A 22,734-nucleotide genomic window follows, 5' to 3' on the forward strand; every position below is an offset into this window, starting at 1 on the left:
TGGATATCGCGTGTCGCGCGCGACGAATATCGCGCTGGTGTGCAGCTGGCATAATGCCTAATTCACACTAGGCGCGATTAGCGATGCGCGACGAGCGATAACCAATAAGAACTCTGCTTTACATCGTCGTGTGAGCTAAAGCAAAGCTTTTATTGGATATCGCTCGTCGTTCATCGCCCATCGCATCCAATATAAACTAGGCATAACTAGGCTACAATAGAGTTTTAAGGCCGCAGCACAGACTTTTGCATAACGCATAAAGTATGTGCATAAGGAATTTCATTGGTCCATTTTCTTATGCATGAGTCAATGAACCAATCAAATTCTTTATGCACATGCTTTATGCGTTATGCAAAAGTGTGTGTTTCTCGCCTAACTTAATCGGTTGATTAGTCCATTGAAATTGACCAATCGCGTCTATCGTCTAAAACCAAATAATAAATGCTATTCGTCAATCCTGCAAAGTTACTGGAATGGATAAGTTAACTAGAGTTTGGCTTTCGCCAAACTTTCGTTTTACATAATAAAAAAAATTACGAATTTAATAATGTATAAATGTCCCAATCAGAAAAAGTTTTAAAGGATTTATAGCATTAAATTAACCATACCCAAATGCCTGGTTTATGCTTCAGATCTTAATCCCAAGATCCTAAAATTCAACCAATAAAGCTGCCAGTTTTAACCGAAATTTGAACTCTATTGGCTGAATTTTAGGATTAAGTCCTTAAGACCGAAGCATAATGCCTGGTTTATGCTTCGGTCTTAAGATCTTAATCCTAAAATTCAGCCAATAGAGTTCAAATTTCGGTTAGAACTGGCAGCTTTATTGGTTGAATTTTAGGATCTTGGGATTAAGACCTGAAGCATAAACCAGGCAAAAGATGCACAAATGAAAAAATAGCATCCTTGTGTTTTCGCTTTAGGGAAAAAGTTGCATGGATCGATACCCTGTACCTCGTCTAGAGAAAATTCGTGTTAACGATCATTATGTTGGCGGCGTAGAATTCGACGGTCGACGGGTGACCGTTTGAAAGAGATACGTTGCGTTGCGAATCAATTTTTGCGATGAGCCGCTGTGAAGCACTCAAGTTGTGAAAACGATTCATTTCGATTGTGAGCAGTTACGACGAAAGTGTGTAGGGCCGATTCAATCGGCAGTATGTTCCGCTCGAAGAAGGACGTTGACCGCCACGTGCAGAACGTCTTTTGCAAACTGCGAAATGAGAACGAGGTAAGGTTATTATTGCACATGAGAACATTCACTTTTTGCCCTCGACATTCGCTTGCTGAATGAGTTTTCTTTCCTTGTCTCTGTTTGCAAATTACAACCGATATCAATATCAATAATAAGTAGTACTTTCGATATGTTTCGATATTCCGAGCGACGACTACTTGGCCGCCTAAATGTCTTATAGTTTACACCAAATACTTCTACTAACTTTCTGTTAAATTAGCTTAATTGCGGCAATACGTTTAAAGAACTAGCTGGTGCACTAGCTTGGTAAACATATGCATTTAGATGATTAATTAAATAACATCGTGTATACATTTACACGCATCGTCGAAATTAATTTAATAGGAGGTTACTGGTTAGTATGCGTGTGCTCGGTAAACAAGGTCAAAGTCACCGAACGGCAATCTTTGAGTCATTATGTCAAATAAGTTCGCGACGTACTTCTGAATCACGGCAAGTTTTCGCGGGAAACTTCTCGCGCTTTTCTGACGAAAATTTTTCTTCGAACTCTTCGTATAATTTTTCGAATTTCTAATCTAAATTCCAAAATTTTCGTTTTTTTATGTAATTGCAACTTTTTAGAAGATTTCAATATAAATTAGAATGTTTGTCAAAATGTTGATAAAGTATGTAAATGCATCTTTTCTGGAATTCTTTATTTAATTTTGAAATATTTTGAGATTTCTTGTTTTATAACTTTCGAAAAAAACTTATAATTTGAAGAAATCTATAAGATATTTTTCAGATATCTTTATAATACTAATACGTGAAAAATCCTTAAAATATTGATATGTATTATATTAGGTTGTTTGAAAAGTTTATTTCAATTTTCTAGTTCAAAATTGTATATATTATACAGCATTTTTGTAAATAATGAACAAAAATTTAAATTTAAAAAAAGGAACTTTAAAACTTGAAATCTCTACTTTTGATAGGTTACTTTATTTTTTTGAGTCTCTGTGTGTTTAATAATTTTTGCATATAAAAACTACGAGCTCTCTCTGAAAAAGATGAAAAACTTTTTTTTTACTTTGTGAGTCTTTCATGTGCCTCAAAAAATTTTCAAAAATTTTTGATTACTTATGAAAGCTTGAAGCTTCCCCTACGAAAAATTTTATAAAAATGTTTCTACAATTTTTTTATTCCTAAGTTTATTTACGAGTTAAGTAAAGGAATATTTTGATTTTAATTGCTCATAACTCTGAAAAAAATTATAGTACCACGATTAAGAACTCAGATTCTTAAAGCTAAAACTTTGCTCTATCAAATGGCATAATTGCTAATTTTTGAAATGTATAATATACTATTTTGAACTAGAAAACTTGAAATGGACTTTTAGAACAACTTAATATGTAATACAAAAAATATAAAAATTTTTTCAACAGGATACTGATGGCAAAAAATTCATATGTCTTATTCAGTTGATTGCAGCCATTATTTGTTCATGTTTATCCTAATACAGTCATTAGTTACGAACTTATCCTCCAGATGTTTGTTTAATAACTACTATCTTTTAAACTAAATTTTCATTGCAATGAAAAAAGTTATAATTTAAAACTTGAAATGTTTTTTATATATTCAGAGTATATAATATATAATTTTATTTAATATAAACTTAATATAAGTTTGTTTTATTTCTCTTCTCTGTTAATATAGTTAATATAAGTGGAATAAAATATAGAAAATTATATTTGTATAGTAAAAGATTTAATTCATTAATAATTTTAATAATAATCTTTATTAGTGTGATATTGTCTAGATAACCTGGATATGAAAAAGAAGTGTTGTATTAATTATAACACAATTTAGTATTAAATTATGAGAATACATTTTTAAATATATTTAAAATTAACGATAATATATTTTTATATTTTATACTTGAATCTGGATTGTGGAATCTCCTTAGTATTTGTGATTCTTTTTACAGAAAAACCTTCGTTGTTACAATGTTGCCAAACTGTATTATCAAGTGGGTGATTATGAATCCACAAAAAGATATGTATTTAATTACTTAGAAATACGAGATAGTTCTGCCAGTGCACATAAGTTGTTGGGTCAGGCTTATGAAGCTCTTGGTCAGAAAGAAGCAGCTTTTAATGAGTACAAAGTTTCCCTTGAACTTGAAGGGAGACAAGATAATCTGGTTTTGAAAGGTAAGAAGATGGAGCCTTTACATTTACTTTTCATTATCCTTTGAATACTTTATATCATTATAATAATATTTAAACTTTTTTTTTTTAGTATGTGAATTATTGGTTGACATGGAAATAGGAATGGATGCTACTAAACTGAGGTATTGGGTAGAGAGAGCTGATAAACTATTTCCACATAATTCAGTAGTTTTTCAATTAAAAGAAAAACTTTTAACTATAGAGAAACCAAACAACAGCAGTGAGGATCTTGAGGCACTTTTCGCATGTAAATAATTATATATAAATAATTATATATATTATGAAATAGAATAATTATAGGAAGCAGAATTAACCTATGAAATTTTCTAGCTGAATTAGCTGCGAGACCGACTGATGTGCAACTTCGCATCAAATTGTTAAATTATTATATGTCGGAGCGTAGATTGGATAAAGCTTATGAACATGCCATCAGTGTAGAGGTCACTGTCCCTCATAAGGACAGCATTGCATGGTATCAGTTGCTGTATGAATTATTAACAAAATATAAAGAGACTAAATTTCTTGATTGGTCTTTCTGGTTATTCTATATATCTGTATCTGATAAATATGCGGGATTATGTCTTAAGGAGCAAGGAAGTGAAACAAAGAAAAGCATTCAAGAGGCAGCTCAGGCAGTATTTAAGTAAGTTATATCGATACGTCTCTATAAACTAAAATGTATTTTTCTAATGTGGTAGTGAAACAGTGATAAAATTATTGATATAGGGGAGAGTGGTCTAAATCGGACATATTTGCAGTTTTTGTTCTCTGTGAGGTAAATAAAGTCCGATTATAAAATCACAATGGTGCCGTTCAAAAGATCATTTAATTTCCTTTATTTTTGCTTTAGGCCATTTTGACGTATCTCTTACCTGTCGAACTATAATGGAAAATGTAAAAATGCATTTTCCAGTCCGATTTGGAACTGTGCATTCCAAATTGGATCTCTCCTATTTTTATGGACTTTTAGATAATATTTTAAAATATTTTAATTTGTAAAAAATTTTAATTTTTGTTAGTATTAAGTAAAAACGAGCAATTTAAAATTCAAAGATAAAAATACAGTTTATATTATTAGAATTAAAATCAATAAAAAATTCTATCAGAGTCTGATGATATATGATATTTTATTGATGTAGTGTTCCTTAGATCAGATCTCTGATCGTTCGATCATCAGTACTATAACCAGGTTATGACGAAACTTCTTTCTTCGATGAATTAGCTGGTTTACCCGTCTGTTTATTGGTTTTTGTATAGGTCCGATTTGGACACTCTAAAGAAAGGTTCGTTTTGGACACGGGTTCTTTACAATAAATCACAAAAGTAATCAAAAAACTCTTGATATTTTTGAATTCTACACTCTTTAATTATCTTAAATCAATTACCGTTCAAATTTTTAACATCTTTTAAATGATTTACAAGGATCTTCTTTTTTTAAAAAAATTTTCGCATGATAGCCGAAAATACATATTTGCGTCTATTCTATGAACGTTATAACAGAGTACTTCTAAACTGCTGTCACTTGTTCGGTGTCTTATAAAGACTTTACATTATAAATAGCACACACAAATCTGCGCTTAACCGTATTTATTTCAATTAAAAAGGTCCGATTTAGGACATTCTCCCCTAATATCTGTAGAATATATCTTACATATTTTAGAAACAAAATAATTATGTTTATATGTTTTCTGTTCCATATGTTTATTTTTATAATATATACATAAAACAAATATTATGATATAGTTTTGACCAAAATCTGAACGAGATGAAGTCAAAGAACTTTTCTAAACAACACTCCTTTACGGAACACTTGTTCACACACATGTGGGGCCAGTTGCATTTTCACTTGGCGTGTTTGCTATTACGTAAAACAAAATGTGAGCAAGGCAGTTGGAACGAAGCAGGAAGATTATGCTCACCGCTGTTATTAACTGCATTACACGTAGCTCCATTGGAAAATCGTATACGCATACAATTAGAGGATGAATTTAAGAATCAGTTCAATATATGGGCAATGGAGGCAGCATATCGATGTTGCCAAGCTGGTACGTAAAATGAATTATCCTGTAATAAGATGTTTATTAGGAGAAAAATGGAAGATATTGAATTTTCAGATCTTTTTTTTTATCCTTGAAAAGCAGTAATTTTCGTGGAATTTTATTTTTTTTTAGGAGGTTATGGGATTATTCGATTAATGGAGATTTATTATAAGTTAACATTAAATGGGAAAGATTGGTAGTTATTTTTTTAAATCTTATTTTTTTAAATTTAAATTTTATCCTTTTGAGGCTTTCACGGGTATTTTCTTCAATTATACCAGAAGGTTTGCGGGTTATCACCATGTCTTCATTATTAATGCCATTCTTCATTATTAATGGCATTAATAATGAAGAAAGACACGACGATAACCCGCAAACTTTCTGGTATAAATTTTATCCTTTTTGAAAACTATTGTTTTGATTATTTTTTTTCTTAATAATGTGAAATATCAATTAGTAGTAAGTACTGTATCCGTATCCATGTATACTTATTTAAATTCTTGGGTGTTTATGCGTTTTTATTTTTAAAAAATTAGGGTGATGATAGAAGATAGTCCTCAGTACTCTCAGTAAAAAAGAATCAATGGGTACATTTAGTACGACGACCGCTCATTGAGCGCTCACTGAGCTCTTGCATATGATTACCATATTCCATTAGATTTAAATATATAAACCAAACAGATACAAGCGCTCACTGAGCTCTCAGTGAGCGGTCGTCGTATCGAATGCATCCATTAGGTACTGTAATGAGCTTCACATATTCTGAACGTTTTATGACTCAATTATAAAAAATGAATTTCTTCTTTTCCACTAATTTATAATATATCATAAATATGTATAAGAGTGTATTAAAAGTCTGTAAATAATCGAATATCTTGAAAGTAAAGCTTTTTTGAGAAAAATATTTTAGACAAAAGTTGTAGGGTTTAAAAAGATCTTTTCACTGATCACATTCATTTGATCTTGGGTAGTGTTACCCTAAGTCAGGTTAAGATCTAATCGTTTTCTTTAAATAAAACTCCCTATTTTTCATTCCAGAATCTAATAGCTGGTGTTGAGAGCTTTCCAAAACATTATAATAAAATTATTTCTCATTAAGTACTTTTCGAGTTACAAGATTTGAATTTAAAGTACTACTGACATTACTGTTATCCAAGGTATCCGACCGATGGCTAAAATCTCTTAAATAATGTTCAGGATTACGGTTTGGATCATTTGTCAAGATCAAGACCATTGGAGGTTGTTTCTCTTCATTTTTACGTAAAAATGAATTTTTATTACAAAAATGAAAATAAATGTTTTTTTGTATTGCTACATTAATGTGATGCTCAATACGATGCCAGTCAACAAAACACAATTTCGTAAAAGCTAAAGACATTGACTGGTTTGTCGGTGTCTATCATAGTTAATCAGATTTGACAACAGTACGTACGAGATTTTATTTATCAAATTGATAAGACTAACAAATAGATCTTTTTAAATCTTACAATTTTTATCCGAAACATTTTTCTGTAAAACTTAATATTTTTTGAGATTTTTTACGGTTTCCATACTTTTTCCTCATTCTGTATGTGTATATATCTGGAGACAGATCTCGGTTATATATATACATATATATACTACTCAACAAAAAATAGGGAACACTTTCGAACATGCTAAAAATTGGGCAATATTCGGATTGTAACTCGGTAAAGAATCATCGCAGATAAAAAATTAAAAAAGTATTTTAAAGATCTCTACTTACGAAATCGGTAATTGTTATTTCAATCTCTATATATCGTGTAATTGAATAACCAATAAGAAGCAATCTGCTATTGTGCTTTCGCATTTTACTGATTGGTTATACGCAGAAAATACACCTCATGGGACTCGAGTCTAAGACGTAAGGTCAATTACTAAGGTTAATTACACGAAAATGCGATTTACAGCAATCGAAAGATTGAATCTTTACCTTGAATGTAAAGATACCTTGCTTTTTTTAATGAACGTTGTACGATTTTTTTCACCGAGTCATTGAACGTTGAAACAAAAGTGATCACTTTTATCTTAAGATTTCAGAAAACGCCATGTACACTATAGTATTACTATATTTTTAAATGTCTTTATTAACTTTTACTAATAGTTTTATATTCTCTATTTTAATAGGTTACATTCTTCAAAATTATGCCAGGGATGACACGAAAAAGTTGATGGATAGAATTGATAAATTTTGCACAGGGCTCTGGAGAGAACGGATTTATCAGGTACAAGTCGCGCTTCTTACAAATCTTGATAATTAAATATTATTTTAATGTACGTTTAATGTGGATTTTCTTTTGCAGAGAATTTTTATAACCAAAATACACCTTGATCATATAAGGAATTCATTTTTTTGCCATCATCATTCAGCTCCTGATCCACCTTTACGCATGTGTACTGCAAATCAGCTAAGGACTTATAGTCAAAGTATGTTTATTAATCTTTCTGCTTTTATAATATTAAAATACGTAAGGATAGTCAAGAATTTTATATCTATTTCGCAATTCATTAATTTCCATAATATATAACAAATATCACGTTGCTTTTGTTATTAGATAAGAAGCATAATTGTTATATATTAATAATAACAAATTACATTCAGAACCAAGGTTGAGTATTAACTAGTTAAAACGTTTAAAAGTTAAGAAAAAGTTTAAGTTAATTTTAAATGCATTAATTTTTTACTTAATAAGTTACTTTTAAAATATAATTTATTAACTTAAATTAAAATTTTTGAAATATCTTTTAATGCTAGTTTTTTTTCTATATGATCTTAAATATTAGAGAATTAATTCAAAAAACTAATGCTTTTGTGATTAGAAACCTTATAATAAGAGTCACGCTATATGCAAATTGATTTTGATTTACTTGCTAGATTTTATCAATTTCCGCTTATATTTGAATCACACTAATTTTAGGGGTGCTATAAATATCATATTTCAACAACATAAATAAGAAATAAGCCTTAAATGAAAAAAAAAATCTAAATTTTTACATATACATATCTTTTGGTTCTAAATAGATATAATTTACATGTGAATAACAAGTTAAATTCTAGTATATAATAATAATCTATATTGTAATTATTACGTAAAGTAATCTCTCTTAAACTCTAATTAAAAAAAAATTAGTACATTCTGATCTCAAAATAATTTTTAATTAACTTTTCTTAAATTTAAGTTAATTTAATCTTAACTTTTAAGATAATTTTTGTTCCTTTAATTTTTAACTTAGTTTTATTAATTTTATTTCCAGATTTTAATATATTTTAACATTGATGTAAGATGTCAAAAAAAGAGCATCAATTAATCTATTAAATTGTTAATTAATTTAATTCGTGATACTACCGCGGTAGTTTATTAGAGTTGCGTTCAAGATCGACAATCGTTCGGTGCGCAGTTTAGAGGGATTACATATATTAGTATATCAATTCATGCAAAATTATAAGCAATTAAAGATCCGAGCTAAACTGTTATAGACTTCGTATTCGTATTAGTTATGTTCGTACATTAACGGTCTTTAGATTTGAATATTGCTTATTAATTTTGTAAATTAGTAACTTTAATTTAGTTTTAAAAAAATCCAAATTTATCCAAATTTATCCTTTGCTTAGAACAAATTCTTGAGTTTAATTTTGCAATAGTTGCAATAATGTACATAATAAGTATATTGTCACATAGTGGAAAACAATAATGTCAAAAAAGAAAAAGGATAATAGAAACATTTCTAACTTTTTGTTTGCAGTTGCACAAGAAGTGTGGCCTGCTTCATTGCACCATCAAATCTGGCTTGGGATGGAGAATCGGTCTCAAAACAAAGATGCTCCGTACCCGGATCAAACCTCGCGTGTGTTCCCGGCATTACAATTTTCAGTATTTAACACAAATCAAGCGGCACCTGACAGCCTGTGTCTTATTGATATCGATGCGTTTCTCAACGCAGCGATTCTGTGCTCGTCCGCTGTTCTAGAAGAGCAGCAACTTGGTAGCTTTGTGAATCCAGAAAAGCTACCGACATTGCCTATCGATCTTACTGTGACATTGTCCACAACTAATCAAGAGAAATGGTGGTTGGCGGTATACAAGATGTATTCCAAGCGAGAAGATGTAGATGGTGACATCGGCGAATTACGACAAGAATTGCAGCAAGGATTGGAAGTCATTCGTTGCATTGGCAATCACGGTATGCATCCGGTGTTATTGGTACATTTGGCGCGCATGTTTCATTATCGCGCGAAGATTATGAAGGAGAAGGACGAGGCGAATGGCTACATTCCTAGATGGGAGGCACGTTCCGAGCTGTATTGGACCGCCGCTTTACCGCTTTTAGAAAGGTTACAAAACAATCAAACGTTACGTATGTCTCCATCAAAATTGTTCAATTATCAGGGTAAAGAATTGAACAATTTCGAACTGACGAATGCGCTTGAGGAAGGCAAGTTACTATTGGCTCAGCGACTTGTACGCGATAAACAGTACGAGCAGGCAATCGACGCGTTGCAGGTGCTCAAATGCCCAGAGGCATCATTTCAGCTGGCGCAAATTTACAAAATCTTTGCGGACGAGGTAGTTGATTCCACGCCCCGCGAGAGTCTAACGTCAGAGATGCGATCGCAACACATCATAATGCTGTCAAAAGCGAGAAATTGCTTTTATCTTACACTCGATCGACTTCGTAGTCCGGGCACGAATCCTAAACATCCATTGAATTCCGAGCTCGGTACTCATATCACTGATATTGAAAATGAGTTGAAGAGAATAGATCCAGATCTAGGAAGGAGCGATTTGAGTAGGAATGACATCGATGGTATATCCGACGAGAGTTATTCGCCCACTCACAGCGCCGTGGATCAGGCGGTCACGAATCCGACATTGCCGATGTTAACGACGCTGACTGGTTCGAACATGCTAAGCACCCCTCAGAGGAACATTCATCGGACGCCAAAACACGCTAGTACACCATGCAGATTGCAGGATTATTTGAATCTGTCGAAGAACCGCACGGAGGCACGTCCGAGCCCAGAGCGTCTTGACGCTCAAATACGTCAAATTATGCAGTCTCGGGACAATGAAATACAGGAAATGATGGAGCAGATGAAAAACATGATGATACAAATGAAAACGTTGACTGAGAAAATGGATGATCTGAAGAAAGAGGTAGTGGAGTCGCGCAAAGAAAATCAAAAGCATCAGCAGCAGCGTGTACACCAACAACAGAGTGCAAATCCCGCTGTCGATCCTGAAGACCTCTACGTTCTTGACGATGACGAATATGTCGATTTGAACTATCAAAATCAACCGACCGGTCCGACGTCTTCGATTTCCGGTAACATATTTACATCACAGCATGCTCGACATCCTTATTCGTCGCTGATGTATCCTTCAGCAGCGACCGCATTCCAGTATTATCAGGGAGGATTACCATTCCCCGATCCAAATACTCAGGCAGCCATATCGTCTCTATATCCACACACCGTTTATCCAATGCCCATGCTGTATCCTAATCAGACGAAAGTGTCGGATAATCCATTGCAACAAGGCCTCTTTGCATCTACGCTTTCTTCGCAGCTGCCCGATTTCATGCCGGCAACCGCGGCGAATCCATCATTACAAATATCATTGAAGCAGAAAATCGAAACTCCATTACGAACTAAACCCGAAGCTACAACAACAACGACGACAATTAAAGATGCACCTGTGAACAAAGCACCTCCTGTGAACGTAGTCATTACAACATCCGACACGCTACCAACCACAGTACCATCCACTCAACCGACCTTAAGTGTCACCATACCACCACAATATCGAATAGGAAGTGGAGTTGCTGTCACTTTATCCACTACGCCTATAACGACGATGACAATAACGACAACAAAATCGTCATCTTCCACTGTACCTCATTGCTATCAGATTCCCATGCCCCTTCAAGCCACTATACCGACTACTGTCAACTTACCACCAACCTCTACTTATGTAACGCCGGCCAATATCAATGCGTCCCCGATCTATGCCAATCTAGCATCACCATCTATTATCACTGTGACTCAGACAACTAACAGTGATGTTTTACAAAACGTTCAGAATAATACTACTAATAGTAGTAAGATACATGACAAAACCGACAATACCTATGAGTCGATTGAATCGCCAAATACATCCACAGAGGTGTGCGAGCAGGAGCATGATCCGATACCGAACTTCGTACCCGTTATACCATTACCTGCAAAGGTGAAAATTACTACTGGTGAAGAGAACGAGGATACTCTATATTGCGGCCGAGCAAAATTGTTTCGCTTTGTTGACAAAGAATGGAAGGAACGCGGCGTCGGTGACGTGAAACTGCTGCGCAATACAGAAGGTAAAGTGCGTCTGTTAATGCGTCGCGATCAAATTCTCAAGATATGCGCGAATCACATGCTGAGGTCCGACATGGAGTTGAGTCCCATGACGAACAACACCAAGGCTTGGTTTTGGGTTGCTAACGATTTCGCCGATGAGGAAGTGAAACTGGAAAAACTTTGTATCAGATTCAAAACTGCAGAAGAAGCAATGACGTTTAAGGAGGCTTTTGACCAAGCCAGACTAGGTCTATCTGTAACGTCTCCGGAAAAGGCGTACAAGATCAATGAGAAAATTATCACCGCTTCTTCTAGCGACAAAAACTCGTCCATGACTCAGAAATCACAATTAACACAACAAGATAAGATAAGTTCAACAACGGAAGTGCCTTTTTCTGATAAATTGAAATCTGGTACGACAACATTAGGAGGATTTTTCTTCAGTTCTAAACCTATTATTCAAGAAGTTAGCGATACAAAAGCAAATGACTTCAAGAAAACCGATGAACCGCCGAAAGTCAGTCCATTCAGCGGATTTTCGTTTACTAAATCAACTAATAAATCCGAAACGAAAATCACGACCACAACTGCAACAAGCGCCGTCTCGATGCCATCTGCGAACTTTATTCTCGCTACGACTTCAACAACAAATTCGCAATCGTCTGTTGTGAGCGCAGCTTCCAATGAATCGCCAATATTTACTTCATCCCCAATAACCGATCAGACTTCTACAACTTTGAGGAGACCTCGTTTGCCACCACCCGGCACCATTAAGCAAGGATCGTCTAACAACGAAATGCAACCACAGATTGAAAAGGAGTACAAGTTATTTGTCGGACCAACGAGCATTCAATGTCAATCTGTCAGCGGTGCCAAAACCATGCAGTGGAAAAATAAAGGTACAGGATCAATGATGCTATTATTGAACAAAAAATCTGGCAAGTTTCGATTGTTACTGACGGATGGCGGAAGCTCTAAAATCTATAGTCATGGAATTCCGTTGGATATGGCGTTTACGTATAAAAATGGCACTACAGTTGTTAATTGGACTGTTCCTGGAAACGTCAAAGAACCCGGTAAGTCTTGGTTGTTACACGCCGCGACCTTTAACACAGCAGAACTGGCATTACAGTTTTACAATACCGTATCGAGCTGCCAGCAGAAGCTAGCTACAGGCAGTAGTCCGAACGAAGTCGTGAAAGCACTCGAAAAGAAAATTCAGATATCAGACAAGAACAACAGTCAAAACATCATGGAAGCGAAGCCACCACCGTTGTCGGAATTATTTAAACCACCAACTGGTTCTTGGGAGTGTACTAATTGTTACATTAGAAATAATTCCACAGATATGAAATGCATAGCCTGTGAAGCTCCTTCTACGACTAGTAACAAGAATGCCTCCGCAGTCACTACTAAGCCCGTTGATTCTGTCAAACCACCGTTGTCAGAGTTATTTAAGTCACCTGCCAACTCCTGGACCTGCACAGGATGCTATATCGTTAATTCCGAGACAAACGACTACTGCGTTGCCTGCGACAGTTCCAAGGATCCATCGCAACCGCCTAAGCCGCAGCAGGCTAACATCTTCCAGTTGAACGCATCATCTTCTGGTGTAACTCCCATGACCACGTTTTCCTTCGGCATTCCCAAAGACACTGCCAAGGAAACAACCGCCACTGGTTTTAGCTTCCGGATGTCACAGGATAAGAATATAGGTGAGAGTGCGAAGTCTCCATCCAAACCTGAAGAAACTACAGGCACCAATTTCATGTTCGGTATGCCGGTGAAAAGCAGTACCACATTAAATACAGGCGATTCGCCGTTTACTTTTGGCTCACCCGCAAAGTCTTTCGGGTTTAACTTTACGGCCAAGTTACCGACTAAATCGCCTGGCGGCGGCGGTGGTGAGACCAGCGAAGACGAGGTGATTGAGAGTGAAGATATCCACTTCTCACCAGTTATACCGTTGCCAGACAAAGTCGAGGTGAAAACCGGCGAGGAGGATGAGGAAATGCTCTATAGTCATCGAGCGAAACTCTTCAGATTTGACACCACGGTAAAAGAATGGAAAGAACGTGGATTGGGTGATATTAAATTGCTGTGTCATAAAGAAACCGGGAAGCTGCGGCTGATCATGCGTCGGGATCATGTGCTAAAGTTATGTCTGAATCATATACTGTCCAACGAGCTAGAGTTCACATCGAAGGACGAGAAAACATGGCTGTGGACCACTGCGGATTATAGCGAAGGCGAGATTGAGTACATGCAATTCGCTTGCCGCTTTAAGACGTCCGAGATCGCAGCAGATTTCAAAAGAGCGATTGATGATGCCAGGAAAAACATTAAACCGACCGCCGCTGTCAGCAGCAGTGAGAAAATGAGTAAATCCATAACGAAAACGCTGACAAAAATGATCAGCTCACCAGTTAAAGAGATCGAGATTGTTTACGAGGCTAAGGTTACTCCGGAAGAGAAGGCAGCTGCCTTAAAGTTGCAGCTACCAGTTAACTTTTATTCTTACAAACAAAAGGAAAACTGCCCCGGTTGCAGAGGCTGTAGGAAACCGAGTATAGTGTTATATCCAAGTACTACTGGACAAGACTCGACGAAGTTTATACCGGAAGAAAAAAAGATAACGCAATCGAAAGACATCTCAAGCTTGGGTACAAGTTCGTTGAGCGGTCCTGAGAGTATTAGTGAGATTACTCAGAACGGTTCGCAGTCTGCGTCTGTGAAGAATGGATTCTCTTTCGCAATACCCACCGCTGCGTTTAAGTCTTCGACTACTTCTAACTTTGACAGCTCCACGATGAGCTTTGGTACTGGTGATATGAAGCTGTTCAATGATAAGAAAACCACGACTTTTTCATTCGGCATGAATCCTCAATTTGGTACTAACGAAACGATGGAGAAAATAACGACGACAACGTCGTCGAGTGTCTCGCTCGAGAATCTTAAAATCTGTAGTTCTTCAAATGCTCAAACAACGCAGACAACTGCTTTTAACGCGACTAACACAGCCGGACAAAATCCGATATTTGGTCAAGCGGTATCGACGGCATCCATATTCAAGCCGTCTACTTTCTCTTTCAATTCCGATATGAACATTTTCGGCGGTGCCTCAAAAACCTCGCCGAAAACATTAACCTTTAATGAGAGTAGCGGTAACAATTCCGTTTCTTCTTCCATTGCTACTGTAGCCACTACGGCAAATTTTGTTCCGAAAACATCGACCGTAATCACCACGTCGACAGTTACATCCAATCAGTCCTCTAACTCGGTATTCAGTGTCAATTCCACGCCTTTCTCTAAAGTGACGCTTGGTAGCAATAATGTTTTGTCGTTTGGTGGTACAACAACGACGAACTTGTTCGGCGGAACAACGGCTCCAGCAACGACAAACATTTTTGGCGGGACAACGGTGGCGACGACGACTAATCTTTTCGGCAGAGCGACAGCACCGGTAACGACAAGTATCTTTGGTGGGATGACAGCGGCAGCCGCAACAAACGTTTTCAATACGGCAACAAATGCGACGAATGTTTTCGGTGCGACGGCGGCTGTTTTCAGTACGAAACCATTGGATGACGTTCAGAAAAATGAGGACAATCCCTGTTTCTTATCGACAGATAACATTTCGTTTTCGGCGCTTGCTGCGACGGCGGTGCAACCGGAGGCTTTTAAAATCGGTACGTCATAACATTATATAATCAGAAAAGCTATTGGTACTCAAGCAACTATAAACCGGATAGACGTCTGAAATTATTTCCCAGCGCAATATAATTTGTTTCCCTTGTTAAAAACATCAACTTTTCTTAATTTTCTTCAATTTTTTGTATAAGACTTTCAGTATTTTAAATTTTGAATTGATACTTCTTTCAGATCCCAACTTTACATTCGCTGGCGCGGGATCATCAGTGTTCGGTTCGAAATCTAATACCTCGCTGAATAGTTCGACAATTCGAAATACATCGCGCGAAGAGCAAAAGGAAGAAAATGATGAAGACGATGGCGAAGCAGATAATGAACAGGAGCACGATCCTCACTTTGAACCTATTGTACCTTTACCGGATACCATTGAAGTCCGAACTGGCGAAGAAGACGAGGAAAAAGGTAGCTGGATATTTTTATCATTTTTAATTGGAGTCTTTTTAGCTTGATATAAGGAGACTTGATTGTAGAATTCTGTATTCGTCAACGTAGATGTTTATATTAAATCGGTGCAAAAGTATTTGCCGATGCGGATAATATATCTACATATGTCTTAGTATGACTTTATCGACTTTATAGAAATGTTTATGGTTTTTGTAAGTTGACATCTCTGCATTAACAATTGTGCACGATAAATCATAAATGTCAAAAAATAAAGTCTTACATTTATAGTATATTACAATTAAAAATGGAGCCAGATAAAGAGCATATTTGCTACTGCCTTTCGTTGCTTATTAGGCAAGAAAAAAAAGTTTTTTGTGGTGTATTGTAACTGGAAATGAGAAAAATAGATATTTTTCGATAACCTCAAAAAGCAAAAAAACATTGGGTGAAATCCGGCCAATCAACACTATTGACTCCACGCCACAATATCCATGGCCGTAAGGTTCTGTTGTGTATCTGTTGGGACCAAGAAGATACTCTTCTATGAACTGTTGTCACCGAACCAAGACATTATGAGAGACCGTTACAGCAAGCATAATTAAGGCAAATGTATACAGAATTAATTCAGAAATATTCGCAAATATCTAGCAACCGTCGCAAGGTCATTCTGTTGCATGACAATGCCAGACCACATGTTGCTAAGGAGACCAAAGAAGCAGTGTTAGAATTGGAATGGGATGTTTTCCCGCATCCAGCTTATTTACCAGACATTGCTTCTTATTATTATCTGTTTAGATCGATGCAACACAGTTTATCTGGTGAGAGCTTCTCAAATGCCGAAGATGTACAAAAATAGGTCGATCAATAGATTGCTTCAATGAATGATCTTTTTTTATGGTATCCGTGTGCTGCCGGAAAGATGAAAAAAAGGTCGTGTGAAAAACGCGATGGAAAATATTTTGATTAGTATATAATGTACTGATCTTTCTATTGTAATAAAAAAAATTGCAAACAATCGGCAAGAACTTTTGCACCGACGTAATATTAACATAGTAAATCGTTTATATTAAATTTAAATTAATACTAATATATATGTATATGTGATATAGATAAAAAGTTGGTGCACTGAATATTTTTCTGCTAATATAGCAACACTAGGTTTTTATAGTGGCGTGGCATGTAATAGAAAGTCTAACGAATACGTTCAGTACAAGTTCGATCACTAACGATGCGATTGCGCATGCAGCTTTTTGTGTTATAATTGTGAGTTTTTTTGCGCTTTTGGAATAAAGCGATGTTTTAACAAAACAGAGAATTAAAGAGAACAGCAGGATAAGCATATACGTTCTGCCCTCAATCGAATCCGGTCGAGATTTTAACTATAAGTCATCACTGATAATAAATATAATCATCACTGAAAAATAAAAAAAAGAATTTCTCAGTTTATATATAACAGTTTGACCGATTTTGATGAAAAAAAATGTTAACGGTTTCATAGACCCGGTCAATGAACACTTTCAAAGTTGCAAACGCTTCACTCTGGTACGGTCAAAATAGCACTACAAACGCTTCGAAATTGAACCGTTGACCAGCATACTACATACGACACGTAATATTGGAATACAAATACGATTAAATGGATAGAATAAAGATAATTTGTATTAATATGCGTAAACAAGCTTTTGGAATCACTCCCTTACATAAATGACGATGAAGATGATTTAATAGCATCTGATTCTATAAAAAATGAACCTTCTAATTAAAAAATTGAAAGTTATATCGAGCGCATAATACTATCATTCAACAATCAACATTTTAAATCACATTTTCGGTAAGATTTTTTGCTCTTTTTGCACTGATCGCTAGTGATCGCCACTTTCTCGCGTATGTAAATTTGAACAGTAAACGCTTCAGCTACACTACCTCTTCGGCAGCAGCAATGGAAGCGAGCTGGAAGCGAAAATGATGACGTATCATGACGTCATATCTGCGTCTAGAATAGTTTGAAGCGTTTGATTGATCGCACTTGAAACGCTTTAAAGATATTTGTAGTGAGACTTTGATCGCACCCATAGGCTACGATCTATTTGATGCTACAAATTCTTCGAAGCATTTGTAGCGTCAAGTAGATCACACCCATAAACTAGGCCAATATAATAATATAATTAAATGAGAACTTGCCGTAATGGTCAAGCTGGATCTTGGATGCTTTCAATTTATAATTTCGTGTGAATTTATATACTACGTATATAATATTATATACTACGTATGTGTAGATTCTTAAATACGCGCTGAAATTTTTTCGGACTTACAACGCAAATTCTAATAAACTACCGCAGTACTATCACGAGTTAAGTTAAAATAAGTGTAGAATAATACTTATTATCCAATATATCATTATCAAATAAACTTGCAATAAGAAGATGGTCTTTCATACTTTTACAAACTGTTTAATGTTCAGCTTATTAAGTAAATACAAATAATGATAAGATCTAACTTCTTAACTTAAGAATATTTGAAAAGAAACTGCAGTATTCGCTATTCACTCCTAAGGCTATTTAAATTCCGTTTTATAAACTATTTTTTTATTCGTTTACAGTATTCTGTCAAAGAGCCAAGTTATACAGATATGACAATGCCACGAAGGAATGGAAAGAGCGCGGCATCGGCGAAATGAAGATCTTACATCATGTAGGTCACGGTAGCTATCGGTTGCTGCTGCGCCGAGAGCAAGTGCATAAGGTCGTCTGCAACTTCTTGATCACTCTCGACGTAGAATTCCATCCGCTTTCTACATCAAACCAGGCCTGGATGTGGGCCGGCATGAACTACGCCGAGCAGGAGCCTTGCGTCGAACAATTAGCGATTAAATTTAAATCACCCGATTTGGCCCGGCAGTTTAAGGCACATATCGATAACATTCAACAAGAATTGCGCGAGAAGAGAACTGCTGAAGGTAGTAGTTAATTCACGAGATTATTAGGTTGCACACTTCTATTTGTTCGCTGATTCTACACGTTACTGCTGTGTGTACAACGCTAAGCATTTTAAAAAATGCATATACTTCTAAAGTTAAACGAAATAATATAATATTTGATCATATAACATTTGATTACGTGATATTTTATACATTTTATGACAGTAATCGATTTTGTGAACTTATTATTTACGCTATATTAAACAACTGCAATCATTTGTTTTATTTAAAAATTACTGTAAACTTTATTAATCACAATAAACTATTATGCATTTTGCACATGTGTCTGCTTTTTCAAATTATACTCTAGAAAAAAAAATTCGGTTGCTGTTATTTGTGTCTCACGACATTCGTAAAGTTTGTTACAAACACATTTTTATATAATTCGCGATGCTCATTGATACGCCACCTGATGAACAGAAGCGAAAGCTTTGTAAGGAGGCTACAGTTTTCGTTGTCGTTGTATACGTTCACACGTTATCATCGCGATTATCGCAAATACATGATCCAGTATTTAATAATTATCCGGTAAAACATGCGAACGTATACAACGCAACGAAAACTGTAGCCTCCTTACAAAGCTTTTGCTTCTGTCAACCAGGTGGCGTATTGGTATGTGAGCATCGCGAATATCTAGATTGCTATAGATTGTTACGTTATTTCAGTTGAAGCCGGGGCGTCATATTTACCTGGTCATCACATACATTATTTTGTGAAGTAGTGTACACACTAACCTACTTCGTAAAGTAATGTACGTGATGACCGGGTAAATATGGCGCCCTGGCTTCGGCTGAATGTCATCTAAATGTTCTAAATCATAACTGGGTAAAGATGGCCGTTTATTTCCTCCCGTGTCAAGTTGGCTTCACCTCATTTTACGGAGATAGCAATTATAAATATTATGTAGAAATCTGTGGTTACAAATGTCACACGCTCGTACTTACGCACCTCATTAAAATATATTTATTTTATTGAGCCTTATTTGTATATTGTGCTATTTATATATATATATATATATACACACACACACACACACACACACACACACACACACACACACACACACAGGGTGTTTTCAAATTCGCACCCGCGGAGTACAAGACGTCATACTTTACGCTAAAAGAAACAATTTTTTCCTTTTGCAAAATTGTGATTGACTTGTAGTTTTTGCAGGAGAGCAGGTTGAAGTTAACGAATTTAAATAATGATTCTGATTTTAACGTTGTAAAAAAGAATAATCCCCAATGGATTATTTTAAAGGCTGAAGCCGCCTATTCCACTGTTATCCTATATAAGGGATTATTACATGTTTTTTTTTACAATGTTAAAACCAGAATCATTATTTAAATAAATAAGAGAATCTAATATCTGTAAACTCCTGTTTTATTTTCACTATAAAACAAGGAACAACTTTCTAATGTTTTAAAATATTTCGAAGTGAACGAGGAGTGCGCGCCGGCTCTGAGCGCTACATAGATCAGTTGCGGGATTTTCTAAAACGGTTTTTCGATAATATTGTTGTATCGTTAACTAGCGACAGCTAATGAGAGCCGCGCTTTTTTTTTAGAATTGTCCTGCTATTGGCTGTTGCTAGTTAACGATAGCGACAATCATCGATAAAGCATTTAGAGAATTCCACTACAGAGCACTTATTCGTTAACTTCAACCTGCTCTCCTGCAAAAACTACAAGTCAATCGCAATTTTGCAAAAGGAAAAAATTGTTTCTTTCAGCGTAAAGTATGACATCTTGTACTTCGCGGGCGCGAATTTGAAACACCCTGTATATATATTTATTTATATGCTCTAATTGAATTTGCGAGCATGCAGTCTCACATTAATTTATATCCGGATAGATGAAAGATGTATCGGCCAAGCGGAGGATAGTGAAGAACATGACCGAGATCACGATGTGGACGAGGAAGAAGAGGATGACGAGGATGAGGAGGAAGACGAAGATGATCAGGAGATGCTTCCTATCATCGAGAAACGCGCCACTGTATTCGCGAGATGGCCGAATGACAACAAGTGGGAAAGTGTGGGCTTAGGGAGCCTAGCAATTCATTATGATTCCGAGATCTATGCGGAGAGAATTGTCTTAAAGCTCGACGATTCGGAAGACTACGCAAGCAACACCATTATCAGCATAAATTCAGTGATGCGGGTAACAAATGTATTTATATACTAGAGATGTACTGCGGATTTGTTTTTCTTCTATTAATCTTAATAACATTTAGTAAAGCCTACGTTTTCTTCATGATAATTTATAGTTTATACTATAAAGATGTTTATATTGAAAATATTCATTTTATAAGCAATTTACAGAAGAAATGGTCATTATTAAATATTGAGGGACACCACATATACACCAATGACCTTGACATATGTTGTCAAGGTTATGATCCTAAATAACTTTGCCTTATATAAGAACTAGGCTGTCTGTTATAGTTTCCGAGATATTTGAAGGTGAAGTTACTTTTAGTATTTTTTTAAGAAGAAACAGAATGTAATTTTTTTAACATAAAAATGTATATTTTACTACATGTACTATATTTTGCTATATAATTTATATAATGCTCTTTTTTTTAATGCCAAAATGAGATAAGACATTTTATGTGAAGCAAAGTCCACCTAACTTTTCCTAGGGTGTCCAACTTTCTATTCAAAGCGAGGATTATTAAATATGTTAAGATCAGTGCCATCTGGTGTCTCTTAATGTAAATAATTACCGAAGAAAAATATGAGTAATTAATTTTATGTTATTGTTTTATTTTATGTATAAAGTGATTATTGCACAATAATATAGCTGTTACTTTGACTAGTGGACAGAATGAAATAAGTTAAACATTATCAACGATGGCCTGTTTTAGATGCTTCCTGATAGACCCTGTATAGTGTATACTAATGAAAATGGTAGATCATCTTCTGTACAATAGAATTTGATTCATTTTATTTACTCGTTATAAAATATTAGCAATTTTCCAATAGTCACCCATACTTAACTGTTTGTATTTTCATGTTTTTCTGAAATCAAATGCATTATCTTGTTGAATGTATTGTAGTAAATTAACAATACACAGAGAGAGAACTCCATATATTTTTACTAATGTATTGTTATCTTTTATTCTCTGTTTTTTGTTGTACAAAGGTGGAAGGCAAAGAATGTATTTGGAGCGGCATTGATTACGCTTTGGATCCTCCAGAGAGGAGAGTTCTGAAGGCAGCCTTCTCGTCGGTACAAGCGGCGCAACAGATGCATACTTTTTTCGAAGATGTAAGTAAAAATTGACCAAATGATTACATCTAAAGTTACATATCATGTTACGCATTTGTATTTTACAATTAAGAAAACGTAGGATATACAAAAAGAGGTATTTTTACAGGGAGTGGACAGCGCGAAGCAAGCTGGTGTCGTTGAATATCATGAAGAAGATTGAAGATTTTTAGCTAATAAGTAGCTGCTAATTGACTGTTTACGTAATTCATTACCTTCCTATAAATTAGCGTAAATGTTAATTAAACGGGTTGTTTCATGTTGCTCTTCTCAAGTTGTAAGGGAAATTGTACCAAAAAAAAGAGAAAAGAGAAAAAAAAGGGAAGCTGTACGATTTTTGCATACAGCTTCTTTATTCTTCTTTTTTTTTAGACGAAATTTGACAAATATAATTGTCTATATATGCACACGAATACAAATGCAAGTTCCCGTAGTAATAATTTATGCAAGAAATATACTTATTTATAATAATTGCACAAAGTGGAAAAAAAGTAGATCAAGCATTACGACATTTAATTTGTTTGTTCATTTTTATACTAGTCTATATAAAAATAGTTTCCTGTTCCCTTTTTTTTTTTTAATAAAATATGT

General features: G+C 35.2%; 1 protein-coding gene across 1 annotated transcript; it reads left to right on the top strand.

The window, feature by feature from the left end:
- Window positions 1-1,159: 1,159 nt before the first annotated feature.
- LOC108777196 (E3 SUMO-protein ligase RanBP2) lies at window positions 1,160-22,639 on the top strand. Its single transcript, XM_018544021.1, has 13 exons — window positions 1,160-1,231; window positions 3,162-3,387; window positions 3,476-3,652; window positions 3,736-4,048; window positions 5,149-5,450; window positions 7,590-7,687; window positions 7,766-7,889; window positions 9,207-15,488; window positions 15,682-15,912; window positions 18,494-18,850; window positions 20,726-21,033; window positions 22,018-22,143; window positions 22,253-22,639. Exons 1-13 carry the CDS (start codon window positions 1,160-1,162, stop codon window positions 22,304-22,306), a joined length of 8,670 nt encoding a protein of 2,889 aa, XP_018399523.1. The 3' UTR covers window positions 22,307-22,639.
- The last annotated feature ends 95 nt before the right edge of the window (window positions 22,640-22,734 follow it).

This window comes from Cyphomyrmex costatus, unplaced genomic scaffold (assembly GCF_001594065.2).
Source record: "Cyphomyrmex costatus isolate MS0001 unplaced genomic scaffold, Ccosl1.0 scaffold413, whole genome shotgun sequence".
NCBI lineage: Eukaryota > Metazoa > Arthropoda > Insecta > Hymenoptera > Formicidae > Cyphomyrmex > Cyphomyrmex costatus.